This window comes from Hippichthys cyanospilos, chromosome 2, assembly GCF_059441005.1.
Source record: "Hippichthys cyanospilos isolate Australia breed blue-spotted pipefish chromosome 2, RoL_Hcya_1.0, whole genome shotgun sequence".
NCBI classification, from domain to species: Eukaryota; Metazoa; Chordata; class Actinopteri; order Syngnathiformes; family Syngnathidae; genus Hippichthys; species Hippichthys cyanospilos.
Genome location: NC_142370.1, coordinates 24,983,446 through 25,001,566, shown reverse-complemented (window position 1 = coordinate 25,001,566; position 18,121 = coordinate 24,983,446). Strand labels below are relative to the sequence as shown.

The 18,121-nt window shown below is 38.0% G+C and overlaps 1 protein-coding gene across 6 annotated transcripts in view; it reads right to left on the bottom strand.

Annotated features, from left to right (window-relative positions):
* Positions 1-18,121, bottom strand: part of camta1a (calmodulin binding transcription activator 1a) — a 341,465-nt gene that overhangs the window by 317,190 nt on the left and 6,154 nt on the right. For all 6 annotated transcript variants that reach the window (XM_088404271.1, XM_088404279.1, XM_088404262.1 and 3 more), the window contains one exon: positions 6,436-6,539. In XM_088404271.1, the coding sequence (XP_088260397.1) occupies positions 6,436-6,539 (104 nt within the window). The remainder of the gene's footprint in view (positions 1-6,435; positions 6,540-18,121) is intronic.

Sequence of the window (18,121 nt, the reverse complement as noted above, 5' to 3'; positions counted from 1 at the left end):
ATGTTCAACTTTTAAATGTCATGATGTGATGAGGTGAAAACACAGCATGAAATGTCTTTAGTAAGCTCCGATGGAGAGGTTCTGCAGCCAAATCAAATTATATGATCACTTGACTCCTCACAAATACATCAATTACCCCGGGTGATTGTGCTAAAGAAAGAAATCGAAGTAGCTGTCAAAATGCAACGCTATTCCTGACAAACTGTGCTCTCGGAGCCGCCAAAGTAAATTGTGCAGGCATGAGGCTCAACAGAGCTGTTCAGTTAAGAGATATGAATTAAAACAAATAATACTTCTTTCAACAGGTACACACAGGATATTTATACAAATCCATCCATATTGTGTTTTATTATAAATATCATTTTATAGTCTCTCTCTCTCAATATATTTGTATATATATATAGGGGGTAAATAAACAGTGACCCTTTAACTTCCACTGACTGCATAGAAAAACAAAACAGAATGAACATTTTCATAAACACCAGCAATCGGCAGGAATCAAATTAATTAATGTGCATGCATAGAAAGAACACGACTAAATATGAAGGGAAAAGAATGTGAATAAAACGTATCTCACTGTTTGATTCGAACAGCACAAGCATGGGTATCCGTGAAAACAACACAGATGGGTCAGCTTTAGTGTGTGTGTAATGACTGAAATAGCCCCTCTAAACACGTCACATTAATTCCTTGGGACAAAAAGCATTTATGCTGGATTTTAATGAGGTCAGGTTATTCTAAAGGGGCCAAAGTATTGGGTCTGCCATACACCTCACAAAAACCTAATTTGTCTGTGTCCATAAAAGCTGATGTTTTATAGGAGAGCGGCCTGAGGAAAGGAGGTGAGAGCCTTTTATTGGCCGGGATCTCCACTGCACACAAACGCGGCACCATTGTCATTTAATGTGACACATTTAAACACATGTTGGTCTCATCTCTAGAATTGTATTTAAATGGAAGAATTGTTGTGACAAATCATAAGAGCGGCATCCCAGATAACACTGACAAAGAGCAGGTTAGTCAAAGATAAGGCCTGAATGATGACGCCGCCGTGCAGCCAGTCGTGCTTGTCATTGTAGTGCCTATCTTACCGTAACTGACAGCCGCTCGGGTTTATCCAAGCCCGCCTTTAATTGTATTTGTTGAGCCTTTTGATCACCTTCTTCGTCATCTGTTACACGCTCTGCCTGGCAACGCCTTGTATGTACAGTGGGCACTGCTCTGTGCTTCTGCTGGCAGCCGTGCGAGGCGCACCGGCTCAGTCCTGACAACATAGGTATTAAATGTGTAGCAGGCCAGTGGAGGCGAGAGCAGCTGCTCTCTTGTCTGGGGCGGTTTAGCACCAGTTCAGAAGCAGTCGTCACTAAGCTGAGTGAGAGCTTGCAGTGCTTGGAGTGTTGTGTCGCTCATTACAGCCTGAGGGTGTCACACGCTCCTCCAAGCAGAATCCTTGCACCACTCCCTTGCTTTTTAAGACTGAGTGAGGTGAGATTGTCGCTGTCGAAATTTCGCCAATTGGTCTGTTTGCCGGCGCTTTAAAAATGATGCAATATTAAGTCATTTGTTGAGAGTCAAAAAGGAGTAAGCCTAAGAGGAGATGTTTGACATAACTGACTCCAGTCATGCATTTCAACTACAAGAGAACTACTACATAAATTTCCATGACAATGCAAGATGCATGCATTCTCTATACCAGCTGTCGCAAACCTGTGTGTGCCTGTTTCAAAAAACGACCTATTTTGGCAGAGCAGTGCTTTGAACATTTAGGAACAAATGATCGAATTTTAGCATTTTTTTAAACTGCTAATAATTTTACATACAAAGTCATAGGGCACAAAAAGATTATACATTATTTAGGCTTTCAGGCAGTATACAGTATAATATTATTGAATATTTCGTGTTTGACATTCCAACCACTAGAAGGAAAATGGAAGCCTTGTGATTTGATCTCATCAAGTTGATTGATTGATTATAATTATGGAAAATACCAAAGTGGTTTTACCTGCATCATTCCTCCCGTTGTTTAGATCAGTGGTTCTCAAAGTGGGGCCAGAGGGGTCCATAAAATAATTGTGATTATTATTAATAATAATATATATATATATATATATATATATATATATATATATATATATATATATATATATATATATATATATATATATATATATATATATATATATTCGTGTTTACATTACATTGTGAATGTATTCATGACTCTTCAGTAAGGCAATCAATTCAAGCAGTTTAATATATTTTTAAAAATGTAAGAATTTTGAAATTTGTTAAATAGACCCACCTAATTCAAATCATCAAAGAGCTTGAGTATTTAGTCAATAAGTATGTGGCAGGGGAAATTTACTCAGTTTGTTATGAGGAAGTGTGCAATCTGCAGTTTTTATTTCTGAAACTTCAGTTTGGCTGAAATGTAACAAATATACTTGTTGTCAAATTCAATGTGTAAGGGCCCTCATCTTTGGATTAATTTTTTTGTTTGTTTACACAAACATTTGCAAAATTTGCTTCCCATAAAGGGGTCCCTGACCCCAAAATGTTTGAGAACCCCTGGTTTAGATTAGATTAGATACATTGTAGTTACTAATTGGTTATGGCATTGATGGACTCAGTTTTTTTTCTTTTTTTTTCCTGAGTTTGAGATGTCCTATTTTGTAATCGGCATACAACGCACAGACTGGGTTTGATTTATGCAAGTCAACTAGCAATTAACTTGTACCTTAAATAGGACTCCTGATAGTGTCACTCAAACATAACTGTATTTCTCAACGTCTATTGTGTTACTGGCCAAGCCTCTTCTCATTTTCAAAGAAGCTCGAGAAATGTGTTGTTGTGAGAAATATGAACATGATCGATGTCTTCACATAAATTGGTAGCCCATCATATTACTCTGTACCAAGGAAGTAACTCTCGGTTTCAAAAAGGTCGGCCATCCCTACGTTACAGTCTCACTTCAACATTAATTACTAATATGACTTGCATAAATATCAATAACATAAGGTAATTTTTGAAGAGAACTTCAAAGGCTTCCTTTAATACTGCATTGTTTGAATCCAAGCTTAGTATTGCATACGGCAGCTGGTAACATTGTAATTCTCCAGGACATCCTTCATGCCACGATAACCAAACAAGTGGCAGACAGTGTTTGAGCATGAAGGGGATAAGTCTAAAGCCATCCCTGTGTGAGCTGTCCTTTTCTCAAAAGATTTCAATCTGAACAGAAATGTCTAGCAAAATAGAGGTCATGGTGTCAAGGTGACAAAAAGTAAAAGGAACCCTCAGAGGATTTGGCCTTTTTGTATCGTACCGGAGCAACACAATAGTGGTGTAAACTTGTTTGACTGTTATATCTATGTTAATGTGAGTGTTATGTTCCTATTCATGTTTTGTATTTGTTCCCCAGACTCTACATTGTTTGATCCCTTGAAGTCCTATGGCATTGTAAAACACACTGCTAAAGATTTAATCAAAGAGACACATAATTGCTTATCCCTCTTTTACATTTGGGCGAGTCTACAAAGAAAAGGCAAATGAAGAAAGGAGGTTAATTTATGTAATTTTCGAGTAAATGCTTGAAATGTATTCAGACACATATCTCTCTCACGGATTCATCTGGGTGTGACTGCGAGTGTGACATCAAAGTCCACCCCACCGGAGAAGTGACCACTTCGTGTGAAGGTTTCCAAAAAGTAAGGTGTGACTTCAATCAAATGAAATGTAAAATGATGCCTACATGAATTGGCTATGTTGATTAACAATGTAGGGTGTACCTGTGGATTGTTACCAATGTGCATCACCGTCTTTAAAATTCACAATTTATCTCTTGGAATGGTTCAGGTAAGACTCAGGGTGAAAACGGTTCTAGATATTAGATTATTGCATGCAACCTGGGTTGGTGGCTGTTTGGCAAAGATAGCAAATTATCAGATATTAGCTAGCTTGGTTAAACAACGATAACAAACACAACACGGCGATGTCAGCAGGATTTCCCAAGTGTGCATCCGTGAGCTTCCTCTCAGGAACAGATCCTTTAGCTCCTCATTAAAAAAACTCCCAAATTTTAGCACACTTTTTCCCAACAGGTTTTGCCATGTGATATTAGCATGTGTCCAGTTTCACTTCATTGGTATGAAAATGATTTACTGCAAATGCATCTTTGTCACTCTACCTTTGCCACAGGCATGTAGCAACAGGCAGAACAATTTAATGCTCATCAAGTGGTTGAGAGCGGGAATATGTATAAAACTTATATAGCTATATGCACTTTTTGTGACATTTATGTTCATTAGTTTACTGCAATACTTTTGCAAAAAAAAAAAAAAAAAAAAAAAAAGCATTGGCCCAGTAAAGGTAGCGAAACACTGATTTAGTCCAGTAAAAAAAGTGAAACTTCATGGAGTCATGCTCATATTTTCCTAATTTTCAAACACCAGTTTGTTTGTCTGCTTTCATCATGCAGGGAATTGTGAAACGCTCCATTTAGCCTATAGCCTAAGTTTTCATAAAAATACTTTCCTTTATTTTTCTGAAAGCGATCAAGCTTCCTTTCAGTTTTCTAACTTTCACAAAAAGTAAGTGTTTCTCATTTTGGTGGTTATCCCCTTTGAGTATGCTAAGTAGGACTGCATAATACTACTTTGTATATTGCAGTGCTTTACTCTTGCATTGCGGCCTGTATTCAATAAAAATGCAAATTCTTACACACACACACACACACAAGCACACACACACTTACACATTACTAGAAACATGTACAGTACTTATATATTCTAATTAGACATAATCATGGTTCTTGACAGTTGTGAAGACATCTACTGTGACACTGGTGCTTGCATATAAAATGTCAGCCAGGCCAATTTCGGTTGTCAGCGTCTCTTCTATGCACTGTTAGATTTTTCAAAATGCTATCTGATCATCAAAGCTATGCTGCTGAGAGAAAATACACCACTGTCAAGCATTATACGTCTTTCCAGGACCCCTTCAGCGTAACACCTCACAACCCGATGTGTGACCAGCGATGTATTCAGTGACATATATATATATATATATATATATATATATATATATATATATATATATATATATATATATATATATATATATCCATGGTACATAATCAGCATAGCAAATATAAAACAGAATAGTACGCAACATGTGTTATGTAGAAGTTGTTAATAATGATGGAATGCAACATGAGCAGAGTTTTAAACATTGCATTTCAATGTAAATATCATTTGTTTCTTAATCTTTGGTCATTTTCAGTTATCAAAGTAGAAAACTAAAAAAGGGACAAAGGAGTATCGTAATTACACTAGAGAGCAATAAAATCATTTAGAATACACATAGGTTGATCTGATACAATTTACACTGAGACTGATGGACTAAATATCTTCACAAAGAATTGAGAGTCTCCCTTTCCTGTCACTGGTGATGTTTGAGAATTTCGCGCAAGCAATATTCTTCATTTTAGGAAATTCCTTACACTCAACTATTGATTTGCATAAGACACCACCTCTACTGGGATCATATTTTTGTCTATCCTTTTCTACATCCTTATCAGCTCTATAGACGATTGTGCCACCAGAAACATAGTGGCTTGGCTTTGTTGAAAACAAATCTGCCTTTTTAATACATGAGCAGACATGCTAACAACTGTAGCCGGCAGCATTTAGCACCGTCAAGGGTTTAGAATTACAATTTGAGATCAATTTCAAAGCTGTGTTAATTAATTTAGACTGCAGCACAAAGCAGGTCAGAGAGGGCAAACATGTAACAGCGTCAGCCAATTAGAAACACAAAGCTTTTGCATTTTTTAATAACTGGGCTGGGGAGAAATGAGCGAGAATTGCGCCTATCAAACTGTGAGAAGCGAATCAGGATTTTCCTAATGTACCCTGGTAGTTTGCGTACTCCCCTCCATTTACACACAAAAACGTTCCAGGTCTTGAATGGTGTTCCGCCAGGGTCTACCTGAGTAGCTCCTCCATACTAGGGTCTTCGTTTACATACCAGGAACCACTGAGGGGGGAGTGGTGTGCTAATATATACCGATTGGTTGGCTGAACTTGGGTAGGAGTCTTCATTTCTCACTATCAGCAGTAACCATTTCGTGACCCAGCTTTTTGGTTAGAGCTTGTTGGACAGGAGATGTAAGTGCAGTATTTTTTTCCCTCTGCTGATGGACATCATCAGTTGTTTCTTTTTCCATCAATTTGCATGCTGCAATGATGACTTTTGACAGACAACCGCCTGTCCTCACAGAAAAACACAAGCACTGTACCATTTTATTGCACTGCAGCATTTCTATAGGATTATATGTATTATATAATTCTATGTAAGTGTAACGGCTTACACCGTACAGTATTACTGCAAACATGAAATGCAATTTACACATCCAGATTACAAATCTGTGCTTTTTACCTCATTGGTGTTCCATCGGTGTCTCTCCTTTGGCAGCGAGGTGCATTTGGGTAGACATTCAAGCAGCTTCTTGGGCAGGTATATTTTCAAATGTCCATGTTCATCTACAACAAGAGCAGGGCATAACAGCTTGGTTAGCAGAGGCCTTGTACAGCAAAGTAACCCCAAAAGAGTTGGGAAATTAAAGAATTGAATCTTGCATAATTTTATTTAGCGCTCGAATAAATTATTTCCCAAGTCAAATACAAGATATCAAGGGAGTTGGCCCCACATTTTTCACCGTCAACTTGTAAAGGCTGTGTCTATACATTATTAAGACACGATAAACACCCTTGAGTGATTCTGTGGCGTTTGGGGATTTAGTGCAGGAATCTGCTACATGTCACATGGTGGTATATTATTCCAGGAAAATATTACAATGACCAGGCCCGGTGCTGATACTACCATGATGTACAGTAAGTCACCCAAGCTATAATGTGAAGTTCACAGTTTACAAGCACAATAAAACTCATGCATCACCACATGCATGGATGCATTTAAATGTTGGTTTTATTACACTGCTTATTTTCCTGCTCACATTTGCAGACATGCACAAATTGTACCAGTCCAGCGGCACACGGACTATACTCTGCAAGGTCCTGTTCGAAAAGGTGAATTGAGATGAATTGTAATTGTGAGCCAAATGCAAAATAGTGATCTTATGTCTCATATTGAGTTAATGAGAAAAGTGTCCACAGCTCAGATTTCAATAGCTGCCACATTTAGAGATGAGGCGATGATTTGCATGGAATTCACCCAACCAAATATACAGAACTTGAGAATATGTTATTTGAAAAGCAACTTTTGTATTTGTTTATAAAGACATTATGTGGGTCATTCCAGAATTGGAGGATATTCTGGTCTCAAAACTTTTGAAGAGTAAACCTTCACTTTTCTGATTTTCTGCGACATATTCATCAGTAGTAGGTCATCAAAGGATTCATAAGTACAGCTGACAGATCATTGCTACACTTTGTATTACAAGATTTTATGAATAATTAAATATATTTACTATAATCACAGTAACAGGGTTGCAAATATGCGCTAATTCTCAGGAGGAGAATCTATCTGTTTAGCTAGCCATTACTGCTGAGCAAGAGAATAAACTTATTTATGTGAAAAGAAAAGTAAAAATCATTGTTTTTTTCTGAGTATATGCATAACAGGATTGCATGACGTAGTGTGAGATACAAGTACGTTTTTTTTTTTGTTTTTTTTTTTTGATGGGTTGGGAGTAATTTGCCTACCAGTTCCGGAATAGCTGAGCTATGTTAATGTATAATAAAGGTGCCATATATTATTATTTTATTATTATAGGGTGCACCCTCAATTAATGACATATTTTAAACCTTTTTCAATCACAATATATTAATACTCAAAGTAATAATAATAATAACTCAAATAATAACTCTAAACTCTCAATAGCATAATAAGTCAATGTCAACATGACCAACCTTGTTCAACTGTAAACACACAAAAGAAACAGGTAAAGCTTGCTTTATCACTTCATTCCCCATCTACGGATCCCAATCTCAATATTGATCCATATATAAGGCACACCTGATTTTAAGGTGCACCATCAGCTTTTAAAAAAATAATTAACGCTTTTAGGTGCACCTTATAGTTTGGAAAATACGGTAATTGCTGAATTTACATAACAGTGTGGGTTTCGCACTGGCGTGGCTGCTTTAGAGCGCCCATTTTCGCGCTGAAAAGCCGTATCTTTAGGACCCAAGGTAGTAAATACACAGTAATCAGTCTTCTAATACAATTCACGTATTTGTTTTGAATTATTTGATTTTTTTTTAATCACAATTAATGAATAACTGATTCAAAAATATTCTAAAGTGCAAGCCATATTTACAAGGATTCAAACAAACAAGGCAGTGCAATAGGATATTCAGACTAGAGCAGACAGAATGTGAAGCAAGAAAATAGCTGACTGTGTATTCTCCGAGTGGCTGATTTGAGAAGGTGGCTGTAAAACCAGAGAGAAAAGTTCAACTAAAAGAAAACACCACTTTTAAAGCCAAAAGAAATAATCCGCTGCTGCTCTTGATTATGGGGATATAAGAGGAGCATATGTGGCTTGATGCACATTTCAGTGCTCCTGGCCAAACAGCTCCATATGGACAATTTGGTGTGAGTGGGTCCATAGAGACGACGTTGGAGCGTGTAACAGAGAAAACCATTGTTCCCCGAAGGATAAAAAAAAAAAAGTAGGTCTGTATTTACAATTTTCAGTATCCATCTGCATCTATGACTGAATGTAGACTGTTCAGTATAGAATGCAGAGGTATATGTAAAAATTTGCATCAGCCAATTAAGTCACATACAGCATCTGTTTCAGGGTGCTTCAGGTGTAATGTGAACAGCAAAACCTGATGTAAATGAGTGATCCCAGATAAATGGGGAAATGAGGTGTGGGGAAGGAGTTTTTAAAACAAAAAACATTGTAGTGCTGCAGTAGTGCCGTGTCAGGAAGGGCATGCTTTATTGAACCAATTTAGATGCAAATCTTCCATTAGTTGACACTAAGGCTCAGACTAGGTCTTGGCTACTGCTCCAGAAAGATAGTGGTGGTGGCAGACGCACATGCTAGATATCTGTCTTTGCACAGATTATTCGGGATTCAGTGCTGCCCTCTGGCACAATAACACCAGCATGGTGAGATGCACTGGAATACATCGCCACTCAACTATGTGGAGGATTTTCTCACCACGATAGTTGTGATACCAATCAGACATGACTGCTGTGTTTGCCAGCAGGCAAAAACACTAAAGGATGCTACGGGGAAAAAATAAATAAATAAAAAAATAAAATAAAAACTTTTTCAGCAATCCCCAACAACTTCGTGAGTGAGAGTAGTAATCAACTCATCCCAAAGCCATGGATGAGAATTCTTATATTTTTAAATTGTAATAACAATAATAAATAATCATATTCTGGTCAAATATGTTTTTTAATTGCGAAGAGCTGACACCCTTGACTAATGCATACCAAATTTAAGCCAATTAACCACTGTAGAGCTAACTTTGACCATTGGATGGCAGTGTTTTCATACTTAGAACGCATACTTTAAGAACAACTGGCGTCCTCTGGACCAGTGGTTCCAACCCCCGGTCGGTCCGCGGACCGGTACCAACTGGTACCGGGCCGCGTGGGCTGTACCCGGAATAATGTTTTGGAGATGATTTAGTTTAATGGTACTTGTACACCAAACACGCACGAGGCGAAAAAGCGGAGAGTTTTGTACTTGTAGTCAATGGAGTTCGCATGACTGGGCGCGAATGCACGTCGGGCAACGCGATGGACGCGAATGGAGCGACGCGAATGGCAGCGCGCGGTGGTCACGAGAAGCGAAATTTCGCCTTTCACGTGAAGTTTTTTTTTTTTTTTTTTTTACTTTTTCCACGTTACGCGTCGCGACAGCCAATCAACTTCGGGAACATTCAACGGCTGACGCAGGGGGCAGGAATGAATCATCGCGGCCGCTTTGCGGTCACCAAGAGCGATCCAACACTCCAGCTGAGCTTTCAATACAAAACGGAGCCAAGCAAGAGCACTCACCTGGCTTGTCGAAAGGCGGAAGCGAGAACTTGGGACAACTGGTATGTGCAGCGTTTGCTTCACTTAACAGCTGTTGAACCGTAGTTACTGTGCTAAGCTAACGATAGCGCAGCATTGTCAGCACAATATTTAGCACGGTCTCGGCCACTGCGAGATTGCGACTTTTGCGCCAACCTTTGGCACCGCCTCTGGCCGCTGTTGATCTTACATATATTACATACACAGTGAGAAGGATGATATGGCTTTTAGAGCAGCCAGCTCAAACCCTAACCCTAACCCTAACCCCCCCGGGTCCACAATATAAATGTAAGGCGTTGACCGGTCCGTGGTGATCGAAAGGTTGGGAATTATGAATTATATGATCTACAAAAATTGCTATTTAGAATGTATGCATTTTATTGTTGTCACTTCAATACCTTGTCATTTTTGTTCAAAGTTATCATAATGTCAGATTCTGATAAGGTCTCACACCTACTCACAAACATACAAATAAATGTTACAATTGTGAACGATAATTCATTAGCTCACATTGAATGTTTTGCATGTGCAATTTTAGACACTCACTTGAAAAGTTTTATTTTATTTTCTTGTTTGTTATAAATGCACGGAGAAATAATCATTTTAATTTGGGCAACATTTTTTTAAAATTTTTGTTTAATCTTATTTTGTAAAGTAAAAGTTATCATTACAGATAACCTCAAAGAGTAGCAGTTGTTCACATGTTATTTTGGGGGAGAAAGGCATGTTTCTTATGAATCAAAGCTTAGTAAAAATAAATAAATAAATAAATAAATAAAATGAAAATATAAAACACTTTCCCTTATTTATTCTGTCTTTCAAAGCAAACTGAAGTTGTGTGTTGAGTCTTTGCACATAAATAGATTGAAGTAGAAATCATTTTTGCTTGACTTGCATCATTTTGAATCAAACATTCTGAATTGAATCGGAGACCCAAAATCGGTATCCAATCGCGAGACAAAGATTCACGCTCCTAATTTTGTCCTTTTTACCGCACAACTTTTGGGACTCCATACATTTTTGTCGAGACCCGTTGTTTTTTAGTGTTGTGAGTCCCAGGGGCTCAACACTTTCCTGAGGTAAAATGAGCACTAGATATCCATATATTGGAGGGTGGAGATTTTTTTTTTTTTTTTTTTTTAGGTAGTTGCCATGATCCGCCATATTTGTGTGCACTTTGCCTGCTGAGACTGCATGCTTCACCATTTCATCAACAGGTAGGCTCAAATACATTCATAAATGTTTAGCATTATTTCCATTCAAGGCCACCAAACCTGGCAGGACCTGTCTGGTTTTGGCCCGAGAAGACAACCCAAAAAGCTTATTGTCTGACTCTGTGTTGTTGGAATAACCTACTCAAATTTAGGAATATGCATTTAAAAGCATTTGCGGCAAATGGATTGCTTTCATTTGACACAGATTGAGTCCCGCTCACTCAGGACCCTAATGAGGATAGGTGCAATATCAGCAGGGGATGTTTTGGAACTCTACAAATGCTTACTAACAGTGTGCCTCGACACAACCAATTTTATGGATTAGGTATTAGACACCCGTTATAAGTGAAATATTGTACTCGGCCATAATAAAGCAACAGGCCACCAACACGGTTTGACGATTTTTTGAGGAACATATTGTGGGTAAGTTACCTTTATACCATAAAACAACATTATTAATTGACTTCATTCTGCTTGTAAAACATAGGTAATTTTGCTTCCCATAATTTATGCAACAAGAGAACACCAACTTCACATTTAAAAAGGACTACTGGGGGCAGCAAATTTCAGCATCAGCATTTAATCTCTTAGGTGAGTCACACTGTTGTCAACAACCTGACTAAAATCAATAGGACAAGGATGCATGGATCAGAATAGTTTTTTTGCAGAACATTTTTGGAAAGGAGCAGTTTCAACTCTTGAGCTTCACATCAGCAATACGTACTGTATACACAATGACATCAAGAAAAGGGGAGTCTGATATATTTTAAACAGTTACCATGTTTGAAAGGAAACACCTTTACAATTTGTCTTGATGCCATTTTTAGGTTAGGTTTTTGAGCTCTAAGGGAATAGATTTGTGCACCTACGAAATATATAACAAAATCAGATAACTCAGATGAGTGCATCGCACCGTACTATAATGTATGTACAGCTCATTTAAAAAGACAAATATTTTGATATGTTGGTATTTCACTACTTTTTTTTTTCTTTTTTCTGCAAGCGATAGGACGACACCTTAAATTGCTCTTATAGCCAGCTGCCACAGGATGTACGGACGGACAATTATGGCAGCAGCCGTCCTTCAACTTGAATCTGTCGAAACTGTACATTTACTGTTTGCATCTATTTTAAAGACGCTAAAACTGCTGGAATAATGCATTTGCCATCGTTTTGAACATGCATGTGTAATGGATTAAAATGTTGACTACCACCTTTATGTTTACCGTTGTTCTTCTTGTTTTATCCTGCCCGACTTGCAGTCGAAACAGAGCCGACAAAGCTATGTTCTTGAATGACCGTGAAAACATCCTGTCTTTAATCCTTCCAAGCACATCACCCATTTGGGTTCAGACTGAAAAGGCAAATATGGTTCCTCACAAAAGTGAAATATCTTGAAATGGTAATAAACCTTTTTCATATTAACTGCAGAGTGGACAAAGAAAGGTAACACATATAAAACGGATTGTCTGAAGCTTCGTATGAAGGCTTTTCTCTGCTCCAGAGGATTCGCTTGGAGGCCTTGCAAGCTAGCTAGCCTAGCTTGAGGTGTTGTTGTTGTTCAGCTGTTTTGCTCGTTTCCTTTTTCAGTCAGTGCCGTGCTCTATTGTCACGAAGGGCAATTTGTTTGTGTTTAGGATATCAAAGACAATTTTAAATGCCAATTGCATGTCAACATCCAAGAGCCATTGTGATTTATGTGTCTTGTTCACAGATGACTGTATTTACCCTTGCCTCTTCTGTTTCAAACAGTGTGCTGTGCTATTAAATAAAGCATGTGTTTTAGATGTGGCACTCAGCCGCTCAAATGTTCAGACTTGGCCTTCTCTAATCTGGCAGTCCTTGTCTTACTTGAGAGTCGCTTGGTTTTACACGGAAACACGTCTTGCGAGGCTCCCAGAGCACAAAAACAAAGTGAACGGAAAATAAACGCTGTCGAGTGCTGAGCGTTCTCTGCCTTCGTAACAGTTGAATTCTCTCAGCTGTTATTTATCTGCAAAGAATCATTGATAGCCCAGATGTTGTGTGGGAATCAGGTTTAGGCAACGCGCTTTAAATATTTGTTGACCATCTCGTGAACTTAAGGCAGCCAACGTGATTGATTGGCTTGGATGGTTGAATTGGAATACAGACAGTTAATTAGTCTGAATTGATTGGCAGGGTATGAAATCACACACAAACTGTCATGCTAAGCACAAAGAACAATCTTTCAAGTATTTTAAAGATCACGTTTTGAGCTTTATCAGCATCTTGTGTTAAATTGCATATTGGTAAATACTAACAACTCTGTAAATCATGCTCAACTGGAGGTTTGCGGAACACAGAGATTGTGACAAGTTTTATAAGTAAATGCCTCTTTTAAAGGCTAAAATTAAATGTAACATTTTGAATGTGCTGAGTTCGAACTGCAAATGTATTTGCCTTTGAAGCAAAAATTCAGGGCCAAATCCACGGATAGAAAGAACGAACTGGGGCTGCAATTAGCACCTTTAATTGTACTTCATTTGCACCTGTAGTTGGCTCTGTCTTAACAACCTACATGCATCAATCGACGCGCAGCTCAAATTTTCAATATGTGCGCGTTGAGGTATTGCAAAATATGGAGCAAGATAGCCCGCAAAAAGAAATAAGCGTGTTTAACCAATTGTAACAGTAGTTTGACCATTTGTATCTGTTGTAGTTAAATTGTGTGAGTACGAGTCCAGATTGTGTGTGTGTGTGTGTATATATTTTTTTTTTTTTTACTATGACTGAATTGTGTGGCTTTGAATATTTTTTCCTTTTGACATTGAACCAAAATTGTGTGTGTGAATTATTTTTCGTGACTATGAATCTAAAATCTACATGTGCAAAGTCTTTTTAATACAACTCTCAGTGGTACAACTACAAACTCAATGTCTGTGCCGAACCTCTTGTGTGGATTTCCACCTGTGGAAATGACAAAGCTACCAGGGAAAACAAGTTGCTTCACGAGTGATCCGCTGCGCATGTGTCATGCAGAGAGCAGCAATAGTTGATGTTAAAGACATGGAAAAAGAAGCTTTCATCACACTTCAATGTTAAGGATAGTGCATATGCTCAGTTCTAGTGATGGTCAAATAAAGCTTTTGAAGGTCATTTGTGGCCTATTACTTTGAAAAAAGGTTCATTTTCTGAAGCTTATCTTACCGCTAGTGACTTCTGGCAAAAATAAACACTGCAGTTGATTTGAGAGAACCTTTCTCTTTGAAAAAAAACATTTGGTTTTGATGCACACACAAAAACTGATTTTGAATCCTATTAAAGATGTTTACGCTACCGGTAATGGTATTTATTGTTGTGGTGAACAACGTGAATGTGTAATTTATTTATAATTCATTTCAAGCTTCTGCTTTCTTGTTAACTGTGAGTAGCCAATGTATTGATAATTTATTTTAAGCTATCGGTTTCTTGTTAACAAAGTGAACGGTCAATTTATTTATCATTTATTTCAGCTAGCAAGCTATAGAATTACCCAAAATGGTACAAAATGGTGTAATATATTTGAATCACTCCTCAAGTGAACCATCATCACAGCAGCTAGTTAGCAAAATTAATGTCGAAGTTTTTCGTATTTTATTTTATTTTTTATTTTTTTATTAAATTGGACTGACAGGCTTACAGCTATAGCGTGCAAGCCACCTGTGATGACCTCTAAATCCATATATTACTAAATTTATTAAAAAATAATGAACATATATTGTCATAACATATGCCAATAAACATATTTGAAAAACATTCATATAAAATGAATGATGAATTGAACATTCATGTTGTCATACATAGATGAATAGCCACATAACCATAACAATAAATAAAATCACATAAAAGCACGTAAAAAACATTATTCTTAATAAATTAATCATCGCTAATAGGATTCAACTTTCACGTGTGCAGCAAAACTAAATGTTTTTAAACAGAAAGTTCTTTCAAATGCAAATCACGTGCAGGGTTTGTTTCTACCAGGAGAGGTCCCTAGTGGTTACAGAAGCTTCAGAAAATGAACCTGTTTTCAAAGTTATTGGGTACCAAGAAAGACATCTGTAAATAGAAAGCATTATTCTTATTTTTATCATTTTGAAATGACTACCATGACTTGTCAAAAATTGTCCAAACGTGAGCTCTAGGCTCTGGTGGAGCAAATGTGGCTCTCGAAAAACTATCGCAAAATTTCATATAGATTTTGGATTTTATTCTCATGAATGTTTTCTTAACTAAGCAGCATTAAACTTTACGAGGGTATTGAAGACAAAAATGTTGTATTCATTTAATGCACACAAAATCCAAAATCTTGGTAAGATCATCTTGTTATTTTCTGGGGTTGAAGTGGGCATATATGTAGAGATATGCATGTAAATGTTCATAATCATTGGTCGTCGTTTCTGGCTTTGACTGATGGTGCGCCTTTTTACATTGAACCCATTAAAATACCCTCTTGCGTAATGTGAGGTTTCACTGAAGACCACTAATTTTACACCAACTTTTACACGTTTTTTTCTATTTTTAAGTCCTAAACAGGCAAGCTCTTTCAGGATTTAGAGAAGTTTAGGGGTACTGTAGAATTCAAGTAATGGCCGTTAAGAATGCTTTTGGTCGTTTTGCCTGTTTAGACAATTGGCCAAAAGGGTCCGCTTTGCCCAGTAAAGGGCTGATGCAAAAAAAAAAAAAAGAAGAAAGTAATAGTAGAAAAAGAACTTAAAAAAAACCTGATTTTGTTGGGGTTTTTTTTTTATTGCGTTGAATTGAAGTTTGACGATCATTTCAGAAGAACATTTCAGTGTGAACCGTGTAATTTCAGAGCAGCACCATGTTGTTCACATCGGAGCCTGTTTAATCTGGGAACCAAAGATTATCAAATTGGTTGAGCGTTGCCGTGACTATGCTTCTGGGAAGAACTTCAAAATAAAAGCATACCAGTGTCATCCGTTACTTTTACAATAACTAAAGTTTATGTAGAAGGAGTGGCCTGCTTGACAGGCCCCTGCTTTCCCTCCCCTAGCACTTCAGCTCACATTAGCCCGCCCGGAGATTTGGTGAATCTGGTGCTCAGTGACTATTTGAGGGATCTCTGTCATAGTAGCTTGCACCTGCCCCACCCCTCAAGATGAGAGAGAGGGTCATGAGCCTGGAAAGGCTGACAAAAACAAATCTTTAATCAATATCCGAGCCCTGACCGCAAGTGTGGGTCCTAACAGCCCCCCCCGGTCTCTGTCTGAGCGCGCTTTGAGACTGACGGGTTTTCTTTTTAATCCGTGCCCACATTGTGGTGAAATTGCAAGCTAATGTTTTGGCCATACATCACTCAACAAATTGTTGCTGCTGGTGCAAATCTAGAGTAAGTCTAAATGGCCATATTCTTTGAAGCATCTTAACACAGTTAGGGATGTGAATTGTGAAGTCCCGCATTACTTGCTCTTGTTCAGCTAAATGAAACAAGCATAACCAGCGTACAAAAAAAGCAGAATGGTCCAGTTGATAAACGTCAGACTGATTATGTATGTCAGACCATCCATTTTAAACTCTTCAATCACGATAAAAGAACATTAAAAGCCACTAGTACCTCGAAGTCTCTGACATTCCAAGCTCAAATACTTTGTGGGTAGTTATAAATCTTACGGAACAAATTAACAGCTTGATCCTTTATCGAATCTTTTTTCAGAAAAAAAAAAGTTACAGCTCAGTGTACCTTCTCAATTACAGTAAAATAAGGGAGGGGGGGGGGGGGGGGGGGGGGGGGGCTTCATCCTAGCAATAAAACACTGGTGCAACATTTGAGCAAGCAGATATGCCAGCATGTTTACAAATGTATAAAATGGGCTGTCTTTCACTGAATTCTTAACAATAGAGGGAGCTGTGTTATTTCAACTAAAACTGTGCTGTCGTCTGCTGTATCTCCTGCAACTAACAATGAAGCCCTCTTCTGCAGATAAGGATCCATTTTGATCACTTAATCCCTTCATTAAATGGACAGAATAATACTCAAATACTCAAACGGTTACAGTGCGTGTGACACAAACTGTGTATTACTTGCACCACTAGCGGCCAGGGGATTTCAAAGGCAATCGTCTTCAAGGTTTGATTCCATCAATGCAAGCGCAACAAAAACACAGACTTAAAACCGTACACAGAGGAGAACGTAAATGACACCTATTTGTAGCATGTTTTAGAAAAAGAAAAACACATTAACGAGCCAATATCCACATGCAGTTTTATCAGCATTCCTCAAAGTAAAACAAATGAATCAATTACAAACATGTTTTTGATCAAAAATAAAGAGATGATATCAAGTGAAATGCTGAGTGAAGACAGTGTGAGAGTTCAAATGAGTTTGGTGGTGGAGGAAGAAAAGGTTCAGCCCACAGGTAGGAATCAGGGGAGGCAAATGAAATGTGGTCAGCCAAGTCGAGGTGTTGTGGCTAACTCAGGACATGCTATCAAATAGGAGCAATCAATCTGCTGCTGAGGTGAGTCAGGCGAAGGAGGGGAGGTAAAGAGAAGGTTTATTCTACATGCATCCTGGTTAGAGCCATTGCACTGCTCCTGCTGGACTGTAAGATTTGATTTTAGCTCAAAGCCAACACAACCGAATTTTGAAAGTGCTTGTGTTGGAACAAATTCATCTCTGTTTATGGCGTTCTTATCATTCACAGTACAGCGAGAAACAAATATTAAGACGGCAATCCTCCAAATGTAGGAATTTTATGACTTTTTCATTTGATATGACTCTCACCAGGCTCTTCTATGTAGAGTAATCAACATTGAGTATCTAAAGCAAGGGTCCCGGATCACCAGGTTTGCACATAAAGACTGTTGTGACTTGTTTGTTC